The sequence below is a fragment of the Equus caballus genome, chromosome 20 (genome assembly GCF_041296265.1).
Source record: "Equus caballus isolate H_3958 breed thoroughbred chromosome 20, TB-T2T, whole genome shotgun sequence".
Classification (NCBI taxonomy): Eukaryota; Metazoa; Chordata; class Mammalia; order Perissodactyla; family Equidae; genus Equus; species Equus caballus.
In genome coordinates this window covers 48,419,726-48,446,949 of record NC_091703.1, presented here as the reverse complement: position 1 = coordinate 48,446,949, position 27,224 = coordinate 48,419,726, and the positions used below count along the sequence as shown (strand labels likewise).

Below are 27,224 nucleotides of genomic sequence, written 5' to 3'. Positions count from 1 at the left end.
ATGAGCAGTGCCATGTCCGCGCTCAGGATTCGAACCAACGAAACACTGGGCCGCCTGCAGCGGAGCGCGTGAACTTAACCACTCAGCCACGGGGCCAGCCCCCTGCCCCCGTCTTTTTTAGACCCATACACTTATTATATTTTTTAGTCTCATACTTAGTATTTGAGTTGATTGTACATTATAAGTGAAAAGACTATTAAGGTTCTGTTTGGAAGAAGGAAAAAACCCAATTTTAAGAAATGTAGAAAATGGAGAAGATGAGAAAATAAGTGCACAGGTGGAGAGAAGGAAAAAGAGAATTGTCTAGCTTTATCCAACAAATATTTTTGAGCATCTGCTTTGTGACAGACACTGTCATCTGAAAGGTAGAACACTTAGGTAACTAGATAAAGAGACAAATAGCAATAGTCTCTCAAAACGACAAGCTAGCCTTGAATAGTGTTTCTCGTCTTTCATATTGCCCATTCCTGGCACTGACATAGGCTTTAGGAATCCAGTGGTGAACACTGATCTTTGCTATCTTAATAAGAAGCTTCAATTTTATTGGCTGTTTTTCCAGTTAAACATGTGGAATGGCGCTGGGATTAGAGGAGGAGGAAGGTGAAGGGGCCCTCGTTTCCTCTTCAGATGTAGAGAGCTTCCGATGTCATGTTGCGAGGTTGGGCGGGCCCCTCATTCTGTTCTGGTTGTACCTGTTAGGAGCCTGCGGGCTACAGTGGTGAAGCCGCCATTTGATTATCATGGTGTCCACCATGACGATTTCTGTTCATTAAAGTTACAAGTGTTTCCGTCAGCTCTTTTGGAGATGTAGACGGATGATACGCATCCTCCTCCCACTATATGTCAAGCATCGTCTTAGGCATAAGGCATTGTAGGGGCCTCACAATGTAGAGAAAAGGTTGCCGCCAGTTCTTAAAAGGTAAATAAGTAATTAAGCTCACTTAGTGGCTCCTACTTGCCTCCTCCACCGTCTCCGTCTCTCTCCCTAGGCCCTCTGTCGGTTTTCCCCAGAAGCCTTACTGCCAACACAGGTTCTGTCCTCTGTGAGCCTTGCCCCTGATCAGTTGCTGAAAGAGTGGGAGATGAGGCGAATTGGCCCCTCAGAGTAACTGGCCCTAGTTGCAGCATGCCGGAAAGGACTTTAACAAAGGTTTCAGTTTGTTTTTTTCTAAGCTGGAATCTGGGTCAGCTCTGTCTTATAAACAACACATGGCACCAGAAGTAGGGGACTAATTATGGATCATCCTGAATTGTGACTTTCTGACAATGTGGAGAAAAGCTGCCCAGCCTACGTTGGCTTCTCAGTTGGGGCCCATGGTTGAGGGTGAGGGCAGGCAGCTCCATCTAGAAAGAAGGAGGTATGCTCTGGTTTGCAATGCAGAATCCCAATCAGCATTTGCTCCTACAGGAACCTAACAGATAGATAGATGTTGTGATTGTAAGCTTGAAAGAGAGAGGGAGTGAGAGGGGGGAAGAGAGAGAGCAAGCGAATGAACATCTTCAACCAAGGGATAGGAAAAGAAGGGAAAAATTTTAAGTGACCCGATGTAGTCGGGGCAGTGTCTTACTTTCAGATCAAGAATGAGTTGGTGAATTGCGCCAGCAATGAATGATGTGAAAGGGAGGATAAGAATAGGAAACCTTCTGGATTTAACACAGCAGGAGACAATGAAAATCTGAGTCTCAGGAAGTCACTCAGTTGAGAAAGTGGTAATCAAAGATGAGCAAAGCTCTGGGACATCTATTAGGAGAGAGAATGAGAGAACATAGCAATAGCTCTGGGGAGAGGCTGGTGGTGGTACATTTCATTTGTCTTGCCAGCGCTGTGGATCAGGAACCACGCTGGGTGTCACCCATTACAGGAAGAAGAGAGAATGCTCAACAGATGGGAGGAGATGTAAAGACGTCAATAAATGGGTCTGCTTTGCCAAATGTTGTAAATAACAACACGTGTGCAGACAGGAGAGCAGAAAGGAAGCACTGGGCCGCCCTCCCAAGGTAGAGATGCTTGGCTGGCTTTGGTGGGGCTCTGGTGGGGTGAGAACATTCCTGTGAAGTACCTTGGAGCCTCTGGTTAAGCAGTGATGGCATTTTTATCTAAGTTGGAAAATGGTGCTGAAAGGAAAGAGAACGGCAAGTAAAAATTTAAGTCTGAGGCAGGGAACATGTGTTAGAAAGCTAAGTGTATGGGAGGAGAAAACTCAAGGAAAGTCCTTGTTTGTGGTTTCAAAGTTATGTCAAACCCTGGGCCTAACACGAAATATGCCTTTCTTGGAAAGTAAACAATCATCTGAGGACAGGTAAGTGGTTAAAGGTGCAGCCGTCCATAAGGTTAGCAAGTGCAAGCCAGTGGTCATGGCAAATGCTAACGTTCCTGAGTGATTGTAGCTCCTGCTCCCTGGGCTAAATTCTTGACCAGGATGGTCTCATTGGGGTCTCTCAAGAGTTCTGATTTATAGTTCTGGAAACTGAGGCCTAGTGAGTGAAACTAACTTGCCAAAAATCACCACGTAAAATGGTTGTGGAAGGAGGATGCAGACCAAGACCCCTGCCGCCACCACCAGTCTGTCTTCTCCCCGAGGTCAGCCAGCAGTGGGTGGAGAGCTGGGACTTGAATCTGGGTCCACCTGACTTCAAGGTTCTTGCATTTCTCACTGCAGAAGTACAACCTCTTCTAAAGAGCTAAACAATTGAGGGCACACCAAAAAATGGGGGGGTTTCAGATGGAGGGAGGGTGTGTAACTCATTTAATCCATATAACAACCCTGTGAAATCAGTACCATTATGGTCCCCATATTGCACACTCTGAGATGTTCAGTAACATGTCCAAGGTCACACAGCTAGAAAGTGGCGTGCCAGGATTCAGACCTGGCAGACCGACTCCAGAGCCCATGCTTTACTTACCTCTATAGTCTATGCTCTCTCCACATGAAAAGACTGATGACTCTAGGGAAGAGAAGAGCTCCTGTGTCGTGTGAGACTGTTACAGAGTCGCTGTGTTGAGGACTAAGATGGTCAGTAGCAAAGTAGTTAAAATTTACTGAGCACTCACCAGGGTCCCAGTCTTTGTTCTAAATGCCTTATTTCTATTAGCTGTTAAATCCTCAGAACAGCACTCTAGGATGTACGCTCCTGTTATCCCTACTTTACAGATGAGGAAACCGAACACAGAGAAGTTAAGTCACTTGTCCACGGTCAGATGGCTAGAATGTTGGGGAGCCAAGAGTCAAGTTCAGAACTCCTTGAATTCCATTCAATTCAAGAAAGATGGGAAGTCAGGGTAAGGTCCCGTTTGGCAGCTCCAGGGCTCGTCCTGGTGGGGAAGACTCAGCCTCCTGCCTTCAACATCGGCTGGAAGGTAAAAACGAGAAAGGTACGAGGAGAGGCAACACGAAGAAGTGTCGTGAGAGGTACAAACACGGGACAATGGGGTCGGTGAGGGGGATCCTGTCTTGTGTGAGGGGCTCAGAGTGGGATCTGAAGGCAGTGGCCCCAGAAGTGGCTTTGAGGATGAGTGTTGACAGCCGCAGAGGGTGGTGAGCAGGAGAAATCTTAGAAGTGAGGAAAGCTTGAGTAAGGTGGGCAGGGCCACCCAGCTCTCCATAAGTGTAATACAGGTAAAGCCCTTAGAACAAAATAAGGGCTCAAGAATTGCTGCTGCCGTTGTTGTTGTTGTTACTGTTATCTTTATTGACAGAACCAGAATGTGATGCTGAGACCTGTGCTTCTTTTCTCAGCACCAATGAAAGTAGCTAGATCTGGGCAGGAAGACTGTCACCTTCTTGTGGGTGTTCTGGTTTGGTGGCCCGAAGATCTGTTTGTATTGAATTTGATAGATCTTAGGGAGTTCTGGGAGATTTTTAATGTGGAAGTGACATGAACATTTAGCTGTATATTTGGAGAAAAAGTAGCATGCTGTATGCTGGGTGCCCAGACGGGGATATTTCTCTCTCTCTCTCTCTTCCTCAGTCCTTTCCCTCTTGCATCACAAAGACCTTACAAACAAGCTGCTTATTATCTGCTCATCTTATCAGTGGGAGTGCAGCCGGCCTCCTTGGCTTCCTCTGGAGTTCTGACCAGCCCTCCATGCTCCACCGCAAGCAGCCTTCCGGTCTTCCTTTCTAGAAGGTCTGAGGAACTCAGACCCTTCTTGGCTGGATTTTCCTCAAAAGTGCAGCGTCTCTCTCTCTCCCTGCTCTTTTTCCCTTTTGCTCTGTTTCTGCCTCGTAATCTATGCCCCACCTGAAAGCAGAAGGTGAAAGATGACAAGATAAATCTTACTTTGGCTGCCATGGCAACCTTCACCTGCTTTGCTGCTCACTTTTAAGTGTTGTCCTCCTGTGAAAAGTTATTTTGCATAGAATTGCTTGGCTCATCCAGGGGCGTGCAGCTTTCTTAAGCCTCTTCTTAGAGCAACGATGCCAGGATGGTCTTCTGCCTCCATCAGGGGCTCAAGAATACGTATTCCACCATGATGGGGACATGGGCTCTCTGCAATCTCATGGGCTCAATTGTGATTTCCTTGCTCCTTTTATATCCAGTTGAAGACTTTTGAGATCAGAATACATGTTGCATAGTGGTGTACACATAGAGCCACTCATTCTCTCTCATTCTTGTTCTTAAGAAAAACACAGTCAGAAACGGTGACTCAGTGACGATATCAGACAGGCCCTGGTTTGAGCTGTCAGCTTAAAAATGACTTAGGTTTAAATGTTTAAATCAAGTTCTACTGAAATTAACCTTCCAAATTTCTAGACTTCTACCCAGTTATGAAGACTGTGCTGCATTCTTCATCTCCATGCTTTTCCATTCTACACTGTGCCCCGGAGGGTGACCCATATAACTCCACATTACCTGCTCCCTTGCCCTCTGGTTTCCAGTTGTGTTTGGCCAATAGAAGGTACCAGAAGATCAGAGAAAGAGAACAAGTTGGGAATATGTATTCTTCTGGCATCCTCTGTATGGTGCCACTGTGAATTGGCTCCATCCCCCAGGCAAAGGTCTGTCAGAGGGCCTTCTCCTCACAGTCCTTTATGTGTCCCGTTTCTGGGAAACCCTCCCCTCTTCTCACCTTTTCAGAAAGGTGTAGTGCTAGCACAGGGTTTTGCACTATCTTGTGTGGTTTCCCTATCCACTGCCCGCACCTATGTACACGATCGCTTTATTAAACTCTTTTCAAATTTTCTGATTTGAGCATGCCATCTGTTTCCTGCTGGGACCTTGACTAATACAATGACCAAAGCTCTTCTCTCTTGGGTGAGTGCTCCAATATGGCTTGTTCTGTTTAATAAGTCTATGGTTCATTGTACGTCATTCTTTGTAGAAACAGATTTCCCTGTCTTTAAGAACAACCTTCTCACCCTCATACCCTTCATAAAAGATGGTATTTCTTCTATCTGACTCTCTTCTCTTGCAGCAAGCCTGTTTGAAACACATTTTCCTGAAGATGCTGTGGGAATGGAATACAAATGCCCTATCTGCTTGTTCCATCTGACCCCGGGTAAATCTGAGGGTCCTCCTTCCTTTCTGATTTTGTCCACTGGGAGAATATACAGGATTTGCACATCCTCCTGGGAGACCATGGGCATTAAAACCCTACAGGTGTAAAGACATTGTTCTGGTGAGTTTGTAATCCCATCACTGCTATAGAATTCAGTACAAAAGGAGATGATGGAAACAACTTTCTCCCCCCCCCCCCCCACTTCATAAAAATTCATAAAAAGCTGTTTCTTGGTGGAATGGAATTAATTGAATTACTGTCCTGTGGGAGCTTAAGGTGGATCAGTGGCTCCAGAAGTGTCCTGAAGGGAGCCTTGAATGAAGAATGTGGATAATTTCCTTTGAAAACCCTGAGTTGAAAACTGCATGCTCCTGATTTTTTCAAGACTGATCCCAAATGGTATCAAGAATAGCATGAGGTTCACACAGCTCAGCAGGTGTGAAAATTCTGCAGCTGAATTAAATAGGTTCCATTATATTTCAGAAAGAGCTCTAATGGGTTTCTATGGAGCACAGCCTAAGAATATCATGTCTCTCCTTTGTGTCTTAGGATGGCTGGGATGGTTTGTTGTTACTAATATTATACTTCAATCTCCCTGTAAGATGGACAAAAATGAGAAAAAGGCCTGGCCTTTCTCTAAGGGGCTCTAGATATTAAAATACCAAAAGGGCAACAAAAGGACCTCACCCATAAGGCCAACAAAGCTGATGATATGATTTAATTATAAAATGATTATTGTTATTCATATAAAAATTCTCTTCTAATAAGTTCCTTTTGTTCCAAGTATCATTAGAGAATCATTTAATTTTAGAGCTGAATGGATTTTAAACACTGTGAAACGTTACATTGAGGTTTCTATTCCTTAAACATTTAAAAATAAGATTCATTAAATCTTGTATTCAACTTAAAAATAGTTACAAGTCCTCTGCTTCTAATTAATACAACGTTGCATTCTTAATTTTTTATCATTAATATTCAAGCTGACATTGTCATCTTTAAATTCTTCCAAACTAACAAGTCTCCCGTAATCCATTTACTTGTTTTTCAATCAAAACTGAACTCAAAGTCAGAATGAATTATTCATTAGTCATTTCCATTCATCCTATTTCCTTATTTATCCTCCTCTGCTGGCCATAACATGGAATTGAGGCATATATTTTCCTATTTGTTACTCTTATTGCAAAAAGTTTTATATTCTTGTTCTTAATTTGAAAGGCAGATGAGTTGAATCTTTAACATTCTTTTGTCTAAGGAAAAATAAACCCCAACTTAACATTGCTCTTTGTATATCTTGCTCATCCTTCTCCCTTTGTGAATCACTATTTCCTATTAAAAAAAAATTCCACTTTCTAGTTTGAGTAACCTGGAAGTAGAAAAATATAAGCAGGTATATTTCGAGCATCAAATGGAAACTTTCAACCCTGGAGAAAGCTTTTGTTAAAGGTTATAATTTCCCCTTTCTTGGGCATCTTGAAGCCCAGAGATAAACAGATATCTCTTTTCTTGTGTATTTTCTTCCAATCACGGAAAGATAAAAATCTCAATGTGAAACCAGACGGTAAAGGAAATGCCAGCCAACCATCTCCCTGGTCCTTGGGTTCTCTCTGTGACATCCCACCAGATGTTGATCACTTGCCCTATGGAGCTTACTCATGGACTGTCACCGGTACAGGTTGCTCACTAAGACACAAGGCAGAACATTTCTGTTTTAACTCAAAGTGTTAAAAGATCCATGGCTCCTTTTATTAAATTGAATTCTTCCTCTCTGATTTGACTTCTACTCTCTTAGTGCCATACACAAAAACTGAATTTGAAGGCAACTGTGATTTCCCTCAAGATTTCATTCCTACACTTCTCAAGGCCCTGTTTCTTAGATGACATGACTTTTGGCCCTCGATAGGACTGCATAGTCTCCTTAGAAACAATTCCAGTTTTTTTGTAGTGGGTGGTATCAGAATTGGCCATGATTTCTCTCCATGTCGAGGGGACTTAAGATGAGATTATCACCGTCCCACCCCTCCCAAAGTAGCATTAGTCTTTTTTATAGGTAATGCATCACATTACACTATTGATGGAGTGATTTTACCCGATAATGAAGCTAGTAGGAGCATCTCCATGGATGTTTACAGTTTTATTTTTCTTGTCGTGGCTCTCTGCCATTCTCATGGGCTTCTTTGTGGTTTTCTTCCATCCTTTTATACCCAGTTTAAGACTTTTTAGACCAGAACTCCTGTGGGCAAAAGTATGACTTCCTTCCCATTCTCATGAGATATACCCCATTCTGCAACTCAGAAATCTGAATCTCATGCATGGTGACAATGCTGTGACAATAATGATCTCCCACAGAATCAAACGTCTGTTTGAGGTTCCTTTCTCTGAGTTTAATTGTACCATATAAATGTTTGTTGGAAATGAAAAGTAGAGAGTTTTGGAAAGATTAATTCCTCTTGTAGAAATTTAGTAATGTTTAGATCGTCCACATTTATTGGGGGAGAGAGATTTTATTCACTTATTTATGCAACAACGTTTATATGGTTGCTACTTCTTTCATGCTGAACAGGCATCTTTAAGTTTCGGGTGGCTAGTCTTCATAGTAGGACCCATACTGTCTTCATTTTGGGTCTTTTAATGTTTAATTAATAAGTGCTATCAGGTTATCTAAGGATTTGGATGAAGTCATTTTCACATTATAGCAAAATAATGAAATAGTTGTAAATCTTCCTCTCTTCAGGCTTCGCCTTTCATAAAAATGAGTTAAATCCAATCATTTATATTCTCTTTGCCACTAACTTTGTAACATTTAGATCAACTGTTACCTTGTTAGTAGTGGTGTTTGGGGGAAGGACAGGGTTCTTTGTTTTTTATTTTAATTATTCTCTTTTTCCTTACAAATATCTTTCCCTTCTAATGAGATCCCCGATGAGACTCACACCAAAAATTCAAGCGGCATCTCTACTCATTTCTCAATTTAGTGATATGTGCCTAACCCTCAAGGACACCCACTGGAAATTTGAAACTTGACACGCTTACCAGTAGTACACGGCAGTTGCCTCGGTAGTGCTGGGTTCCTCTCTGTTGGCTTGCTCTTGATGAGCCTGTAAGTGATAATAAATAGCTTTAATTCACATGTTATTTTGGAGGCTCCAAAAGACAGTCACGTGCTTCATCTCGTTTGATGTTCACAGTAGACCGGTAAGATAGGTCTTTTTTTTTTTTTTTTTTTTTTAAAGATTTTATTATTTCCTTTTTCTCCCCAAAGCCCCCTGGTACATAGTTGTATATTCTTCGTTGTGGGTTCTTCTAGTTGTGGCATGTGGGACGCTGCCTCAGCGTGGTCTGATGAGCAGTGCCGTGTCCGCGCCCAGGATTCGAACCAACGAAACACTGGGCTGCCTGCAGCGCAGCGCGCAAACTTAACCACTCGGCCACGGGGCCAGCCCCAAGATAGGTCTTTTTTGCTGACATGAAAACCACAGCCAAGAAGGCTCGCATCTTCCAGAAGGACTAGAACCCACGTAGGCCCCTGGAGTCCTTTCCAGTATTTCGTAAAGATGACTCTTCTCTGCGTCTGAGTTTTGAGGTTCTCCCAGGGGAGGCTTTATATTTTAATAGTGGATAGTGGTTTTCCTTTTCCAGATGCATGTGATGATGGAAATTTATGCTTTCCAAATGTCAAACAACAGAAGAATGGTTAAATAAATTATTGACAGATTCATACACTGGGGTGCTATGTGGCTATTAAAATTAATGTTTTCAGAGAATATCTAGTGATGCAAGGGACTGCTCTTGATTATATCAATGTTTCGAGAAAGAAGTAGGATACTAAATAGCAGGATCCCGATTTTGTTTAAAAATTATACATGTGAAGAAAGCGCTAGAACTAAATATACCAAGATGTTAGCAGAGTTTTCTCTGGATAGTAGAATTATGGTTTACTTTTATTTCCTTTTCTATACTTCTCTGAATTTTCCAGTTTTTTCTTCAGTGAACCCGTATAATCAAAAAGCTTGAATGTTATTTAAATTATACTCTACAGATTTTTTATTTTAGCCAGAGGAATTTTTGGAGCGATTCTTGCTATCTTTCATTTGTAAATTCCATTTTATAAATCAAACCTTAGATTGAAATGAATGGAGATAGCTCAGGCTCTGCTCTCAAGAAGTACCAGTCTAGTTTGAGCTACAGGCTAGTAAAGCAGGAATCACAGTGTAGGATGACCTGGGAGAGAAGGCTGTGTGTGGTGCTCAGGGAGTGCAAGAGAAGGATGCCGAGTTCATGGGCTATGGGCAGGTCGGGAAGCCCTCCCAGAAGTGTTCCCTCTTGAGCTGAAGGCAGCTCTTCCTTTTTGGATGAGCATCTTCAGAATTAGAAATAAGGGCAACACGTGTACATCGTAGGCTTTGCAGGCAGTTGTTGCCCCAAAGTTACTTTATAATAGTTTAGAGTTTTGAAATTAGTTTAAAAAGACGAACTAGTTATTTTGGGCTTTAGGACCTTTACATTTCTTTATTAGGAAGTTCTTTTAATCTCCAGGGTTTCTTTCCCTCTGTTTATTTGTGTTTACTAAAGCTTAGTGGAAATACAAAAGCATACTAGTCTCGCTCTGAGGTTATCATAATGATGTGTTTCTGTGGCATCTCGGATTGCGTATCCTTTTGTGAAGTGGTTAATACTGATTTTGATCACTCCTTTTATTCCTATTTCATTTCTCTGCCTCTTCCTACTCTGCTGAGGGAGGCAGATAGCTGTTTTGTTCCTGTTTTATGAGGATAAACTGAGTCATAGAATGATCAGTTAATTTCTCCATGTTCCAAGGTGAGTCAGGAATGGAACTGGAAAGAGAAATCACAGTTCCTTTGTTCAAAGCTCTGACTTCTAAAATATTTCACAGAACAGGTTGTTTGCCAAAAATGCGTTCACCTTTTAAATCTTTACTGAAAGTAATGAGCTTTAAATAAAGTCTCTGGCAGATAATCGTATTGGTACAGCTTAGAACAGAGGTTAAGGCTATTTGAGTAGATTAGAATGAATCCTGAGTGAGGGTTAATATTTAGTCCATTTAATTAATTTGTTCAGCAATGGATTTTAATTCTTTTCTGGAAAAGGAATAATTGAAACATTCTCAGACCTGTTTAAGAACATTTTGGGATCCATTTTGATTAATTTAAAAATTTTTAAATAAGAGGGACAGGATTAAAAATAAAATAGAGTTGGCAATATCTATATTCACGCTACTGGATGATTATGACTTCATTTATCAAAAGGTTTTCCTATAATCCATTGATGAAAATAATACTATTTTAATGCTCTTAGTAATTATTTTTACTATTAAAATAATTAGTACTCTAATATTAATAAGTGATGGTTATTATGTATGTTGCATTGAAATATCTGAAGCAACACTATAAATGAATATGAAGGAAAATAAATACATTTAAGTATTTCATTGAAGTTTTTTCCTTCTAATTAAAAACATTCATATATTTTGGATTAATTATAGAATAAAACAAAGCTTAAAACATGTACCATATTTTTATTTAGAGTAAGTATTTTATTGATTTAACTACAGAAAAAATGTTGTATTAATTGGAGTTTTAAGAACTTTAGAACACAAGAATGATTCTATTATCTTTTATAGAGAGCACTATTTTTTTTTTTTTTTAAAGATTTTATTTTTTCCTTTTTCTCCCCAAAGCCCCCCGGTACATAGTTGTGTATTCTTTGTTGTGGGTTCTTCTAGTTTTGGCATGTGGGACGCTGCCTCAGCGTGGTCTGATGAGCAGTGCCATGTCCGCGCCCAGGATTCGAACTGACGAAACACTGGGCCGCCTGCAGCAGAGCGCGCGAACTTAACCACTCAGCCACGGGGCCAGCCCCTAGAGAGCACTATTTTTATTTACCACAGTTATACTGATCTGATTTTAGAGTTATTACCTTAAACTCTTTAATTTTTGGCTCCTGTCCCAACCAGGCCTAAGATTTTATATGTAATGCATTTTATAGTAACTGCCATCAAATACTGCTTATCAGGAGTCCATTTGGGTTTTGTTTCTAGGAAAATAAAAACATAACGTCATCACTATGATACATTGAGTTCAAGAAAAATATAAACAGAAGCCCATATTATCTGAAGATCTAGAATTTGTGTCTAAACTTCATGAAGGCAGAGCAACCTTTCCTGGTACCCACCTTTCTGTCCTTTCTCCAAGGTTCTGCAATGCTGGAACTGGGGAATGGAGCTTCCTGGAGATGACCTAGCAGCCATGTCTGAATTTTCAGTCAGTCTTACCTGTATACCCAGGGGCAAGTTATTTCACCTTCTGGGTCTCTAATTATTGAGCTTTGAACAGAATAGTATGATAGACAGGAAAATAGAAAACAGAAGAAAAATGCACATACTGTCCTTGAAGTATGTGGGGAGATTGAAAAAATCTACTGAATTATGTATTGGTATCAAAAAATGGAAAAACTCTCCAACTGCCTGCAGTTGGGTAGAATTTTTAATGTACGGGGTGAGGAAATAATAGGATGATAGAACACAGCTAGTTGAGCTTAATACTGGAAAGCTTTATGATAGGGGCTATGAGGGAAGGGAGCTATATACCCTGGATTAGCCAGGATAGCACTGATTTTTCAAGATCCAGGGTTCACAAATTACTTAGAGTAATTATCCAAGGCCGAAGAAGATGTGTGTGCACACGCATGTGTGTGTGTGTGTCCTCATTGTGGATAAACTATTAACTATTAGAGTTTCATAATCAGGATTCAGTTGGTGATGAAGTAGATTGTACTTCCTTAAATACAGTCTTGCACTAATTTTGATCTGCTTCATTTCTACAGAACAGGAGAGTGAGCTCTGCTGCCAAACTCCCTGGGTTTGAATCCTAGTCCCGCCATTTTGTTACTGACCTTGTAAAAGTTACTTACTTGCTCTTTTCCTCAGTTTTCCCATCTATAAAATGGGGATAATATTGGTACCAATCTCATAGACTATTGTGGAGATTAAATAGGTTAGTTAATGCATGTAAATTATTTAGAACGGTCCCTGGAACTCAATAAAGGATAGGCATTAGTAGTTGCGGTGGAATTATATAATTTATCATGTAACTTATCAAAGCATTTGCCCATGTGCGTTTTTGTTTGAGTCCATCTGATTCTCATAAGGAAGCAAAGGCTTGGAGACTTATGTGACTTTCCAAGGTCCCAAGTCTAGTAAACACTGGACACCTGGGCTAGAGCCCCTGGCCTCCAACTCCCTTCCTGGTTAAATAGGGTTTTTTGACCACAGCACTGACTGGATTCTTGCCCAGAAGCAGAGCTGTGTGGGGAATTGTGACTCAGAGATCAAGGGGATAAGATGAACTTGCTGGGTCTTCCCCCGGCTTATACCCCCTGCCTCTCCTCCTCATGCTCCTCTGCTCTGCCCCAGACGCTCTAGAACTGCAGCCTGAGCACCAGGTCTTAAGGAAACGAGTTCTGCTCTAACACAAGTCCGTCTTTGTGTCCACAGCAATGAGGGGAGAATCTTACTTCCTTGGAATGAGGAGCCCAGGGCAGCAGGGGCACATCCCAGACGATGGAGGACTTTTCTTGCTGTGCTGCGTAGACAGAGACTGGGCCATAACTCGGTGCTTCGCGGAGGAAGCCTTTCAAGCGATCACTGACTTCAACGACCTCCCCAACTCATTGTTTGCGTGCAACGTTCACCAGTCAGTGTTTGAAGGAGAAGAGAGCAAGGTAATAAGCTTTTTCTGCTCCTGAAACATGGGAACTTGTGGCATTATCCCAAATTCTTTCCATGGCTCGTCTGTGGTTGATGTTTTGAAGTTTTTGAAAACATTTAGTTGGCTTTCTTCTTGGCATGCATAGCAGGAAGAGAGAAGCCTGTTCTATTATCAGCTCACTTTGGGGGTACTCATGACTGGGTTGTAGATGAGACTATGTTGAATCAGATCTCATCGTCTGCAACTCTTAGGTCTGTCTAACAAAACAAGTGGTGTTAGGAATAGTGATGGCAGGAGATACCCCTTGGGCTAGGAAGTAGACGTCATAAAAAAAATTTTCCCCATTCTGCCAAAAATATAATTTGCCTTTCTCAAAACAGCACAAGTACTCATTCACCCAAACCCCTCCTACAGTTTGGTGAATGTTCTAAAAATAGCTAGAACCCGAGTCCTACAGCGGTTGGTAGAAAGGTAAGTTGGTTGACAGTGGGTCTCGCTCTCCTCATGGATACCACAGTGGCTGGAATCGTTAGGTGTGTGTTGTAAGAATTTGAATGAACGTGGTTAACTCCTTGGTTTGAAATGATTGGGGAATGAGATTGTCTATGTACAAGCATGTTCTGGAAAATGAAGCTTCCCATTTGAAGAGACAAACTTGATTTAGTATAAGTACTCTTGGAAATCAGAGTCAATATTCCATTTGGAGGTTTTTCTGACCTCCATTTCATATTTCTCTGATCTGTTAGGTGAGGGGTCTGAAGGGATCAAACCTTCCCTGTGGATGTGGATTTCTCATTGGAAATATCCACTGTTATCCTATGTTGTAAAACATGGGCAATCTTTTTGGGAGGAAGGGCCTTTTTTCTAAACTAAAGTAAGTGGCTCTGTGTGAGATGTTAAGAGTAGGATTTATGATTGCTGTCTCACATGCTTGGGCTCTTTTTTGCTAATTGCTGAAGTCCAAACCCTGTTGTCTGAAAACAATTACTGGAAGTTTTTTTTTCTTGATTTTACTGATTTTGTAAGCAATTCTGATAGCCCAGAGGATTAGGAATTATTTCAAGCCATTTAAAGATAGTTTTCTAATGATATTATTTTGGAGTTGCACAATGGAAATAATGGGCTAAAAATAGCTTGAAATCAAAGGACCTCTACACGATTAGAACCTCCAGTGCTGTGAAAATGGCACATAGCCTCTTTGAAAGAAACTGGGAATTTTGCTCTTGGATTATAATCAGGTTATAACACAGATTATAATTTACTCAGAGCAAGTAATTTCCCCTGAAATCTACTTGACATTAACTATGAAACAAAGTCCCATGTTTTCTCATTCTATCATGTGTTTATCTATATTAATCAAGAATTAGGATTTTCCTGAGAGGTTTAATGGGGATTTTGATTCTTTCCTGATTAAATACTTCCCAGTAAATTGACACAATAAGACCTAGGAAGGAACTAATCTCATTCAGGAGTGCTACTCAAGAATGGCTGATCAGGGGCCGGCCCCATGGCCAAGTAGTTAAGTTTGTGAGCTCCACTTCGGTGGCCTGGGGTTCGCTGGTTCAGATCCTGAGCATGGACCTACACACCACTCGTCAAGCCATGCTGTGATGGCATCCCACATAGAAGAACTAGAATATACAACTATGTACTGGGGCTTTCAGGAGGAAAAAAAAGAGGAAGAGTGGCAACAGATGTTAGCTCAGGGCCAATCTTCCTCACCAAAAAAAAAAAAAGATCCCTGTCTTTTAAAAAGAAAAAAAAAGGAATGGCTGATCAAGGAGAATTGGTTCTGTAGTAAGACAGAGGCTTGGGGAGAGTTCCTGGGAATTTACCCACCTCTATTTTGATATTCTGATCTGTGATTGAATAACGGATTACAAAATATTCTCATTTAATTTGTGTATAAGGTCGGCATGCTGCGACTTGACAAATTGTATTTAGTTTTAAAATGACCTTGATAAACTATTCAGATGAAATCAACAGGATATAGTTCAATGGAATCAGTTTCCAATTATTTAGATCCCACATTTTTATAGCCAAGGAGGTGAATTTTATAATTGGCCAGTGTCTACATAGTTCAACTTATTAAATCAGACAGAAAGTCTTCCACCTTGGTGCGATTTTATAAACCCCATTTGAGAAGACTCTCTAGGATATCAAATAATCTGCCCTAGATTCAGTGTTTTCTTTTTTTCTCCCCAAAGCCCCAGCATGTAGTTGTACATCCTAGTTGTAAGTCATTCTAGTTCTTCTATGTGGGATGCCGCCACAGCATGTCTTGATCAGCTGTGTGTAGGTCCACACTCAGGATCTGGTCAGGTGAAGCCCGGGCTGCTGAAGTGGAGCTCACAAACTTAAGCACTTGGCCATGGGGCTGGCCTCTGGATTCAGTTTTGATTTAATTGTATGTACATGGTTTAAGTTTGACAAAGCAAGATGATCAGATACCAAATGAGTTGACAACAGCCAGGAGGCATGATCATGGGACTCTAGAAAAGGGATCTGGGAAGCCTCGCAGATCCTCCTTTTCACTGCCACATATTTCTCTGCAAGTTCCAGACCTTTGTGGTCTTCCCTTCCCCGCCATTGTTTTTCACTGTCTTGATAAAACTCGCTTGTCTTGTGTGCCATTCTCTCAGGATATTCTTTCCACAACATTCAAAGTTCGTGAATCTGAGCCACCACACCAATGATGATTATCTTTCCCAAAGGGTGGACAGTTTGAGTACTGTACTGAGTTGGTGGGGAGACATTTTTAGGCAGAGGGAGAAGCAAGAAGCGTTTCCAGCACCCCTTGTATTTGCCTATGATTATGGCTGGCCATGGTGATTGTCTAAAATATTTGGGAAGATGCATTCAGCAGCCTGGAGTTGTATCAGGGAGCTAAGACATCAGAAATGATGCTTAGTGTTCATTTCAGAGGTCCAAGTGGGTAGATAGTAATATACGTAACTTGTTTTGGCAGAGTCCTTTCCTTTTTGGCACAACCTACTTTTGATTCATTGTTTCTTGATATTGATGGACCAGAGTTTAGTTTGTTTCTTGCAATTGTTGTAAAGCGTACATTTTAACTTCCCTAGCTGGGTAGGAATTAAAGCTTTTGCTTTCTGACTGTCACGAATGAGTCTTGCAACAGTCTCTTCTCTGTTTTCTCACCTGTCTGAGCCACTTTTGCTAAACCCTTTTCCTTTGGGAGCTAATTCGGAAGGTACTGAATTGGACTGTTCTTTACAGAGGTGACACTGCAGGAGACGATCTGGCCATGTTTCTGCTTATCAGAGTGATAAATATTCTGATATGCTCATTTCTGCTATCCTATTTAAATTCTGAGTTCTGACACCTAAAGAACATTTTTAAACAGCTTTGTGAGGGCCGTGATGTTCACTCCAATTTTCTGTTAGGCAGAATTCTGTGAGATTATATTTTGATTTGATGCTTTTGCAAGGAGTGAGCTTCAGTGTGGCTTGTTGTGGTCCAGATGGTTGAGATTTGTTTATATAACACAAAGGAGAGCCGGAGCTGGAGGAAATTGGCATCTGAAACCAATAAATGCAGATTGCTGTTTGCATGCTACAGCTTGAAGCATAAATATTTTTGTATGAAACACATTTAGCACTGGGATGCTCGCAGCATCCAACACCGAAAAGTTACTGGGGTTCATTTCTGTTTGATGTGCTCCCTGGGTTTGCCTTTCTGGGTCCAGCTGGGCTGCAAAGTCATCTTGAACAGGTGAGCCTGGAGGAGCATCCTGTGGGCTGCCCTGTGTCTCTGCTAAAGATGGGTAAGGGGTCTGCTTGAGGGGACATTGGCGCTCAGTGGTAGCTAAAGGAGAACAATGAAACAACCACCATGAAACATTTAGCCACATTCAGTTCAGGAGGGAGAAACCTGGTGGGTAACTTATAATGATCTCCAAAAAATATGAATTCATCAGTTTAATAATGATAATAACAGCAATAATAATAATAGCAGTGGTAAACACTTATATAGGATGTAGGAGGTGGCAGGTGCTCTCCAAATGCTTTATAAACATTCAGCCCTTTAATCGTCATGACAACCCCATGAGGGTCGTGTCTTTCTGCCTCTCCACCTCCTGCGCACGTATCAGAGTTGTGTTCCCTGGACCCCCCTGCTAGTTCTGCCCAGTGTGTGAGCAGAAGTCACCTGTATCACTTCCGGGCCAAGCCTTTAATTACCCACATTTGGCCCTGAAGAATGTTCTTTTCACTCTGCTGGGGCACCTCACATTGTGCCAGGTAGTGTCTGCTCAGGCAGTTTGGCTTGTGGAGTTAGGACAATGACACAAAGCAGAGTCCTGGCCAACCTATGGTGAACATATAAGGTGACCAAAAGGAGAGAAAGACTTCATGGCTTAAGCCACTGGGATGGGGGTTTGTGGCCACAGGATAACTCAATCTATCTAGGTTGATACAGTAAGTACAAGGCCTCTTGACTCTTAATTCTAGTTCATTACCCACCATAACTCACCATCTCTGAATTCTACTGTGGAAAACAGGTTCTAGAAATAAAGTTGGCTATTCATCAGCATGAATATTCAAGTAAGAGAATGAAAGGCAGAGAGAGTGAGAACTCAGGTGACGCCATAGCAAGACTCAAACTAAATGTAAATGCGTTGAGTCTTAATTACTCTTGTAGTTTAGACATGATAATCGTGTGAATATATTTGTTTTATATGTCAATTTATATTTACGTGATGTTTAAAATTTTTAGAGGTGACTGACCTATTTAATAAGCCGAGTGAGTTAAAAAATCAGCAATGTCTTATGCACATCTGTTTTCATAACTATCCCTAGAGAAGAAAAGGGAGAGATAAGAAAAAAAAGAAGTGGCAATGAAAGCTGAAATCTGTGCTTTGGAAGACCTTAGAAAACACGTCATGAGGATGATTTAAGGCTGGTCAGAAAATTCCTGCTACAGATGCGTAGCAGAGAATGAACAAGAAGATGATAATTTACTGTAGTTTAAGTGTTACTGAATGTGGGTTGGAAAAATTAAAATGAAGCGAACTATGGTGACCTGAGGGTGGGGAAATGATGACCAAGCATGAGTTTTAAACATTAAAGCAAGGAATAGTTAAATTAGACACCAGATTTTCGAGCCATACTTAGGGGGTTCACCGTTTCTCTCCTGTTGTTCATCCTGTGGAAGTGACATTTACAGATTTGTTTGCTGCTTTAAAGAATGTTTAAACTGTGAAAAGATAGTGCGTATCATTGCCTCAGTAAAAGTCCTGTTTTCTCTTTTCCCTGGACGTTGACTAGGAACCATAATTAGTCACGACTAATCACTTGGGGGCAGCTGCCAGACGAGAGGCCCAGCGTGGGGCAGATTTGAAAGCTGCTGTAGGACATTCCGTGGAACCTTAACCTTTCTCGAAGTGACTAAAATGTTCCAGAGGCATATTTAGTGTCTCGCTTCTCCACAGCACCAAGTGACCCCCCTGGGGCTGAAGAGCCTGACAAGCCACTCTAAATGCCCCACTTAACTACCTGGAAATAATTGAGGCAGTGGAAGGAATTAAGCCTGATGCAGATGGAGGGGAGAGTATTTGGTTTCTGTGCCAAAGAGTGGGTGAGCTTGTCTTCTTGATGGCACCTGGGGAAAAACGGCTGCCATGTTCCAATTAGTCTGGGATGATATTAGAGAGGGACGTGGAGCTTTTTCCTCTTCTTGGAAAAATGAAAGTACTTGGAAGCCACTTCATAAGGTTTCCATCAGAGCTGCTGCTGGCCTGTACGGTGACTCGGAATCATTAGAAGGTGCCCCTATGGGCAGAAGCGGTCTCACGGCACTGCCTGGGGCAAGGCAGGTGAATTTGTAAAAATAATGTCCTTTCCTCTGGGCAGATGGAATGAAGCCCTGAGCAGTTGTGGGTGGCGTGACAGGTGGAGGGCAGGTTGGGTTTTATCCTCCCCTCTCTTTCTGGGCCAGGAGCCCTTGAGAAAGGCACAAAAGGCATAAACATTGCAGTGGCCCTGGTCATAGTGAGATAATTTTCAATGGCTTCAAATTTTAAAAGATATGTAAATTCAGGGATAACTATTGAGTTCTGTTGTCTAAGAACATTCCTTTTCAAGAGGCAATCTTGGAGATGGCCCCTGGGGCAAGGATGGGGGAAGAATAAGCTTTACTACTATTTTTCCTTGCTCTCATCAGCTGAGGATGGCGTGAACCTCCCCCTCCCTTTGCCTTTCTTGGCTTCCTTGATTCTGGTCTCAGTTTGGTGGTCATGAAATTCTTGACCAACTCGGAGTGAACCAGTGAAAGTCAGAGAGGTCGGACATGAACCTTAAAACTCCACCAAGGTGTCCTTCACAGCAGGCCTGACATTTAGCTCAATGGCTGAGATCAATGTGATGGAGATGAACCGAGGGCCAGTTCCATTAATACTGTGTGATGTTCACTCTATTGGAGCGGGGTTATTAGGGTGCTGCATGCATTTCATTATTATTTATTCATTTGTGATTTTATGCATATGATGTTCAACCGTACTCCCCTACCTTTTAAGCAGAATGGATATGTAGAAACAGAACATGTGTAGTTTATTTTTTTAAGTGTGATCAGTTTCTGGTAGTGTTTTGATAGTGCTGTATTTTGCTGGGGATGTTGTATTATACAGGACAAGCTTCATTTTAAACATAAACACCATAATCTCTATCAGTGTTTCGAGGGGTAGACCCGTTGATCAGATACATGACATAGTTAAGATTTTTCATCAAACATATTGAAATATCCTATCTTGTACTTTGTTCAAGACCTACACTTTCCCCCCAAATTTGTAGCTCTTATCAACTCCAAATTATGTAGTAGTATAGTATTTATACATAGAGTACACTGCCTTCCGTGGTGGTCTAGTCTTACATTCCCCTGGATGATTATTAGCATCTTGAGAGCCGTAGAGCAAGCTCATCATTCTTCTGTATCCTGTAAGGTCTAGCACAGCTCTAGACATAACATGAGCCTTTACAGGGTGTGGGTTCACAACCTCGGGAGTCGCCTGGTGAAATCTGAAACTGGCCTCTGCACAGGGAGGGCAAGGAAAGATGGAAGAAAGAGGGAGACCACTCCAGATTTGTGGGTGGCAGGTTTAGTAAGCAAGGGGACTTGCATATGAGGCCTGTCTTGGGCAGCCACAAGACAAGTAGATTTCCACAACCACCTGGCAGAATCTTAAAAGCTTGCACAGAGGCCTTACCTGGGATCAGTGACATATACCATCCAGATGTTCTCAAGAACGCATTGCTCTCTCAAGGCTGCATCCTTGACAATGGCTCCCACTGTGTGAACAGTAGACAGAATGTACTTTGTACATTTCAAGGAGGGCGGGGTGGTGAGGAGCCTCCGATTGCTCTGGTCCAGCTCGTGGGTCAACCAGTGGTCATGTCCTCTGGATGACCTCCTCCAACGTAGGGAGAGAGAAGAGCCCAGTGAAAGGGCTGCGGATTCGGAATCATTTGCGTCCAAATCCTGCCTCGGCTGCCTACTAGTTATGTGATCTTGACCAACTTAACTTCTCTGAATCTCAGTTCCCTCTTCTATAAAATGGGGTTACAATACATTCTGTAAAGGTTCGTTATATGATTAAACGAGGTGAAATGGGTAGAGGAGGTGCCCCAACACTGGATCTTCTTGGTGATGGCTGGTTTCCTTTCTCAGGCTCCTTCATCCTCCTCCCCACCATCCACGCCTGTGACTGTCTCTAGTTCAAGGAGGGAAGAGCTTTTCTAAAAACTTGTCACCTCGAGGGCACACAGGCTGTTGAAGTTGGAAGAAAGGCCAACTCTTTGTAGAATCCTAATAAAATTGTGCTCTTATATCACAGCTTTGGGTTTCAAGAAAGTTTAATGCCAGTTTTTGCAACATGAAAACTATTTCTGCATCTGCTGTGGGATACATGTGATGCACTGTTCCCATATAAGATTCATGTGATTGTTTTAGAACATAGAAAACTTTGCTTACTCCAGGGAACTGGTATTTTTTCTCACTAGGAAAATTACATGACTTACAATGTTTCTCTTTTTCCGTGGCTTCCAGTAAGCTTAAATTAAAAATTAATATGTAGTCATAGCCATTCCATTTATTCTTATTGGTCTTGATATTCTATTTATCTTGTATTAATCTAATTATGTGCATGTGTAATGTAAGAAATTTTTCTGAATTCTCTGATCAAGTTTTGTTTGGGTTTTTATGAGTACTTTACTTTTACTTTTATGAGTACTTTAACAATCGTCTTTCAACGTGGAAAGAGGCTTGCCAGAAGTCATTAAGGGCGTATTTTGTAGATGTTTTAAATTCCACAGTGAATAGAAAAAAAAATCACTTAAATTAGTAGACTATTTATTTTTAGGATAGCATACACACTTTTTTTTTTTTTTTGGTGAGGAAGATTTGCCCTGAGCTAACATGTGTTGCCAATCTTCTTCTTTTTTTTTTTTTTGCCTCAAAGCCCCCCAGTACATAGTTGTGTATCCTAGTTGTAGGTTCTTCTAGTACTCCTGTGTGGGATGCCACCTCAGCATGGCTTGATGAGCAGCGCGTAGGTCTGTGCTTGGGATCCAAACCAGCAAACCCCGGGCCACCACGGCAGAATGCGTGAACTTAACCACTTGGCCACAGGGCCAGCCCCCAAATTTTTTTTTGCTATAACTCACATTGTTTGAAAGTATAGATTTTAAACAGCTTCAAGGAAAAAAAATATAATGGCAGTCACACAGAACAATAACATCTTCCACAGCACACGTGGTCTGCGTGTTTATAGAAAAACACGTGGTCACATGACAATATCTTACATTTGGCTCTTACATCTGATGGCTATTCTAATATTAATTTGTGAGAAAGTGAACACAGATACGTAAACCGTTTGAGGATACGTGTATTTAAGTTTGTCCTTATAATAAATCAGTCTGATTTGAACCCTACAGGCCAAATTATTTCATGGGAAGCTGCTGTAGCTTCAGTGCCTGACACATGAGATTTTTATTCTTTCCATCAAATAGATGATTTTCCTCGTTGGTATTGTATTCTCGCCAGTTGCAAAACTCAGAACAGAAGTCCACTTAAAATGTATCACTGTGGAGCTGAAGTTCAAGGCTTTGCGAGGAGCACAGAAGAGGAGAGGCGTTTAGCTCTTCCAAAAGCTTCCTTTGAAAATTTCAGAAAAATGAGTCTTCTATGTCAGAAATTTGGCACTGATCACTAGCTTTCATTAAACCTGCTTCCTACGGATGGTCCTGCTCTAGGTGTGGGAGTCAGGGGGTGGGGACATCACGGTTTAAGAAGACGAGCAGAAAGTGAGTGAACATTTGGTTTTCCAGCCCTGCCTTTGTCCTGCTTCCTCTTGACAACTGGGCTCTCAGCTCCACTGGGGCTGTCTTTCCCGGAACAAATATCTCTGAGTTCACATATCTAAGCAAGTGCGGTCCCTGTCAAATGGACTCTTCTTTTGGCATCACCAATAGCACATTCTTTGCAATGTTTTGGGTGGTGCAAAGCCTTTTATGTAGGGTGGATTTGAAGCTTGTGGAAGCACACAAGTCACTTAGAGTCGTGTATGGTGATTTGAGTGGGTCACCCCCCAGTAAAATATTTTTTATTTAAGAACAGCATACCCAAAATACCATGATGAGAAATAGCTACAAACTAATGGGAATGATTTGGGGGGGGAGCTTGGGAACTGACTTTTCGGAATTGGAGAAGTGCGTGATGAAGACATTGCTGCAACCAGGTCACCTTTTTGAAAAAGAAACACTCAGTTGTACACATAAGACCTAATGTATTAAATACCTATCTGTCGTGTGCCAAGCCCTGAGTGTCAAACCTCTCTCTCTTGCTTCGTTCCTTGCCCAACAGAGCTAGACTTAAGAACAAATAGATTGGCTCGATGGTGTGAGGAACATCCTGGCCCCAAGTATCTCCTATGGGGTCTAGAATCTTCTGGAACTTGAAGGCTATTTTCTGGTCAAGAATTCTCTTTTTAATGAATATATCCCTCGGAGATAGTATATCTTAAGATATACTTAAGCTATATCCTAAGGTATCCTAAGTTACATAATCTACATATTCAGGGAACGGTAGTGACTCCTAAATATGCTCACGGGGGACAGAGTACTGTATTAATCAGTCTGATCAACTAAGCCATCAGTTATTGAACAATTATTGAAAATCTCCCATGTCCCTTTGGCCACTGGGAGTACAAAGGTGACTGAGATGCAAGCTCTCATGAAGCTTAATGTTTGCTGGCTGTGAGAATTTCAGTACAGGTTAGGTGAAGTGAGAGGCTGGGGTGGATGCAGCGTGTTATAGGAGGAGGGGGAATGGGAGCCCCTGAGAGGGCAGAGAGAAGGCTCTGGGGTAGGCTTTTGTTTTCTGTTTTGAGCTACCCTGTTCCTGATCAAGAATCTCCAAATGGACCCACCCTTCCCCATGAAATGTGCTGGCCGCGGTGACTTGAGGACAGGATTTTTCAGGCCCACCTCTTGTGTAATCAGCATTGTTGTCTCACGGGGCCTGTTTTGAAAGGACAACTGATGAGTGAGGGTGGCAGAGGGGAAGAACTGACTTTGGCTTTGGCAGAATCTTCTTCTTCAACAAGGAAACCAAGCCACGGTGCCGGGCGATGCCTGGACGGAGCGTTCTATCTGTGACCCACGGGTCCTAATTTTCTCCTTCAACGTGTGAAATTTTTGCCTTCCTCCGAAGGTGAGCTGTGAGCTTGCTTGTTTTAAAAACTGCACCCTGTGAGGAGAGAGGGTGTTCTTTGACAGCATTGCATCACTGAAGCCTCTAGGTGTTGAGTCATCATTATTTTTAGGCAGCTCCATGCTTTTTTTGGTTGTTCTAAGAATAGCCCCTGTGTCTGGACTCTACAGAAAGTCACCTCAATAAAGATCCTGTCACCACGCCACAGTTGGAGTGGAATGCTTTCTTAATTTCCAGATGCAGGGCACACTTTTTAGAATTTTACCTCCAAACATTCTGCCTTTTTAGTTTTTCTATCATCGACATGATGGTTTTGTCAGGAGCTGTCACTTGAAGTTGTTCAGCCCTTTGTCAAACATACGTATTGATGTTAACAACAACAATGAGAACAACAAAGTAGAAAATAGCCCTCTTTCTGAAGGGCTCCTTATTGTCTTTACTCTGTGCCCATTTGGTCTGTGAGTACCTTAATCAGTGACTTTACTCAATTTTTAAACCTTTCAAGACGTATTTCCATGCCTTACATTTTATGGATTGAGGAAGTCTAGATCCCTCACAGTAGGTCATGGGGTCGGGTATGAAGGATCAACCAAAAGAAGCCAAAGTAAATGTTATTATAGCCCGTTAAACTAAATGAACAGGTACATTGTAAACTGTGTTGGAACTTGATGACAGAGCAATAAAAAGGACTGAGCAAGCCCAGGAATGGAACTTTGTGGGTCAATACAGAGGCCCATTTTCCCATTGCCTATTCAGAGCATGTGGCCAAATATGATCAATTTATTTTATGTGGCACTTTTAAGCCCATAAGAGTACTAATGGCTTGTGAGCATAGCCAAATGCTATTCTAACTGAAGCATAAAGGGAAGCAGCTGCTTGGAATAAAGCGAGGCAGTTGTTTAATATTATATTATGGTGTACCTTTTGCGTCTGGAGGTGATAGAAGGGCAGTCACGTGATCTGTGTCTAAGTGTGGCTGAAAGGACCACTGCATGCTGGGAAGGCTGGGCTGTGTTTTGAGCCATAGTTACTCTGACAGGCTTGGTTCTGCTTTTATCCCCTTGGAGCTCAGACCTCCTCCCCACGTGGGCCATCCTGTCTCTAATTAGGGAAATGGTACAGCCTAGTGATTAAGAGAGAGGGCTCTAGCATCTATCAGTCCAAGCGGGAAGCCCAGTTCCGCTGCTTGTTACTTATGCGACTATGGGCAGTTTATTTAACCTTTCCAAACCTCAGTGTCTTCACTTGTAAAATGGCACCAAGTAATAGTATTTACCTCATGGGGTTGCTGTGAGGATATAAGTGATGTAGTTCAGGGTGCCTTGATCATTGTAGCTGCAAATGTCGGCTAGTAATTACATTAATGTCTGCCCATCAGTCTGATTTTCTGTGTCTTGCCTCATTTAAAACTCATAGGACTCTTGCTTTCCTTGCCTATGGTTGTTGCGTAACTCAGCAAAGAGCAGGTACTGGTCTGTCTGCCCTCAGGAGAACTTCTAAATCAAGATCAAGATGACCACCTTTTGAAATGGGAACAAATACTAGTTTGTTCGTAAGAACCAGCCCAGGGGAAAGCCTATTTGCTTTCTCCCCTACATTCAGTGTCTTGAACAGCCACGCATTTCTTTACTGCACCAATAAATCGCCAATCCTGTGTTGGCATTCCCCTAATACTCACTAGAAAGCTTCATTTTCTTTAATATTGATATGAAGTTAACAAGACTAGATATAGTCATTTGGCAATTCCATTTCTGTACCTCAGTGAGAAGCCTGATATGTATTGGACTTTATGTTACAGTCTGAACAAGTCCTGAGGATTTTTCTGAAAAGACAAATCAGTTTAGCCTTCATGATTTTCTTCCCATTTGGTCTATCTTTTCAGAGAAAACTGGGTTGGTCAACCAAGCCTTCTTTGTGAGTAATTAAAGTCATTTCAAATTTTAATTTCAGGAAACAAAAGTCTACTGAATACAAGATATTTTTCTCTGCTGGTGTTTCATCCTCACATTTAGCAAATTTTGAGTATGTGTTAATTGTGACTGGCAATTTAAGCGGGCCCAATTACTTTCGAAGGGATTAACATTTACATTAGAAAGAGAAGGTAAATGAGAAGAGAGCCTTTTAAAATCTGAATATGATAGTTTTTCATATTCATTAAGTACTTTAAGAGTTTTGTTTAGAAGATTCTTTACTTAATCCAAGCATATTTTTCTGAAGAAGATAGTTCAGGAAACGTAACAAAATAGATGAATGGAAAGTGGCATTTCTTTGGAAGAGAAATATCATTATAAAGAGGATTTGAATTTGTATGAATAACTTTATTACACTTAAAGAAGTGACTTAAAAAAATAATTCTTTAGAGAGTCTTATATAGTTGATGTAGACAGAATGATAGTGCCATTTAGGTAACCTTTTAAAATTTCCTTTAGCACAGGTTATCATTCACGTAACTAATTATTGCTTGGCACAAACAAAGCGTGGGGATTTATATTCCGATCTATACAGAAATGTCATCATTAATAAATAATGTGTTGCAACAACATATTTAATTGTCAGAGATTTTGTTGCCAAGAATAGAAATAATATGGGAGGTATGGAACCTCTCATGGCCTGGTCTAGGTCCGGATTTCTTCGCTTTGGCATTACTAACATTTTGGACTGACAGCTCTTTGTTTGGGGGCTGCCCTGTGCAGTGTAGGATGTTTAGTAGTGGCCCTGGCCTCTACTCACTAGGTGCCAGTAGTATACTCCACCAGTTGTGACAAACAAAAATGTCCCCGGACATTGCCAGCTATCCTGGTGAGGCAGAATCACCCCAGGGGAGAAGCACTGGTCTAGTTGATAGTTCTTAACCTCAGGTTGGAGGAACTGCCTGGGGATTTCTTAACACCAATTCTAGGACCTCATCTTACTGGGTAAGAATCTCCTGGGTTGGGTCCCTGGAAGCAGCACTAAAAAAAAGTGATAATCCAATTCTTTGCATCTCATTCTGAGTTCTTCTCTTTCCTCCATTCCCAAGGAGGAGGCTGAGATTCTTCAAGAATTCTCTTTATAATCCTTCTTTGGACAGTCTCTGGCTCAGGGACCACAAAACATTTTTGTAAGATCATGCAAGAGTGTTTCTCCTTGGACCACAGGTGAGCTCTCCCTCAGCTGCCACAATGACTGCTCCCACACTCAGGATGCCAGAAACTGTGGCGTTGAGGCCAACGAAGATTTTGGTCTGGGAGAATTTGTTCACTGGGGCATCATTGGTGTAAGGGAACCAGGTACCATGT

At 41.6% G+C, this 27,224-nt stretch overlaps 1 protein-coding gene across 3 annotated transcripts in view; it reads left to right on the top strand.

Annotated features, from left to right (window-relative positions):
* RCAN2 (regulator of calcineurin 2) overlaps window positions 1-27,224 on the top strand; it is a 253,114-nt gene that overhangs the window by 23,689 nt on the left and 202,201 nt on the right. For 2 of the 3 annotated variants that reach the window (XM_023625040.2, XM_070245630.1), the window contains exon 2: window positions 13,011-13,237. In XM_023625040.2, the coding sequence (XP_023480808.1) occupies window positions 13,013-13,237 (225 nt within the window). In that variant the 5' untranslated portion in view covers window positions 13,011-13,012. Of the gene's footprint in view, window positions 1-5,416; window positions 5,621-13,010; window positions 13,238-27,224 lie in introns of those variants that run through there. The other variant, XM_070245629.1, reaches the window with a different exon arrangement.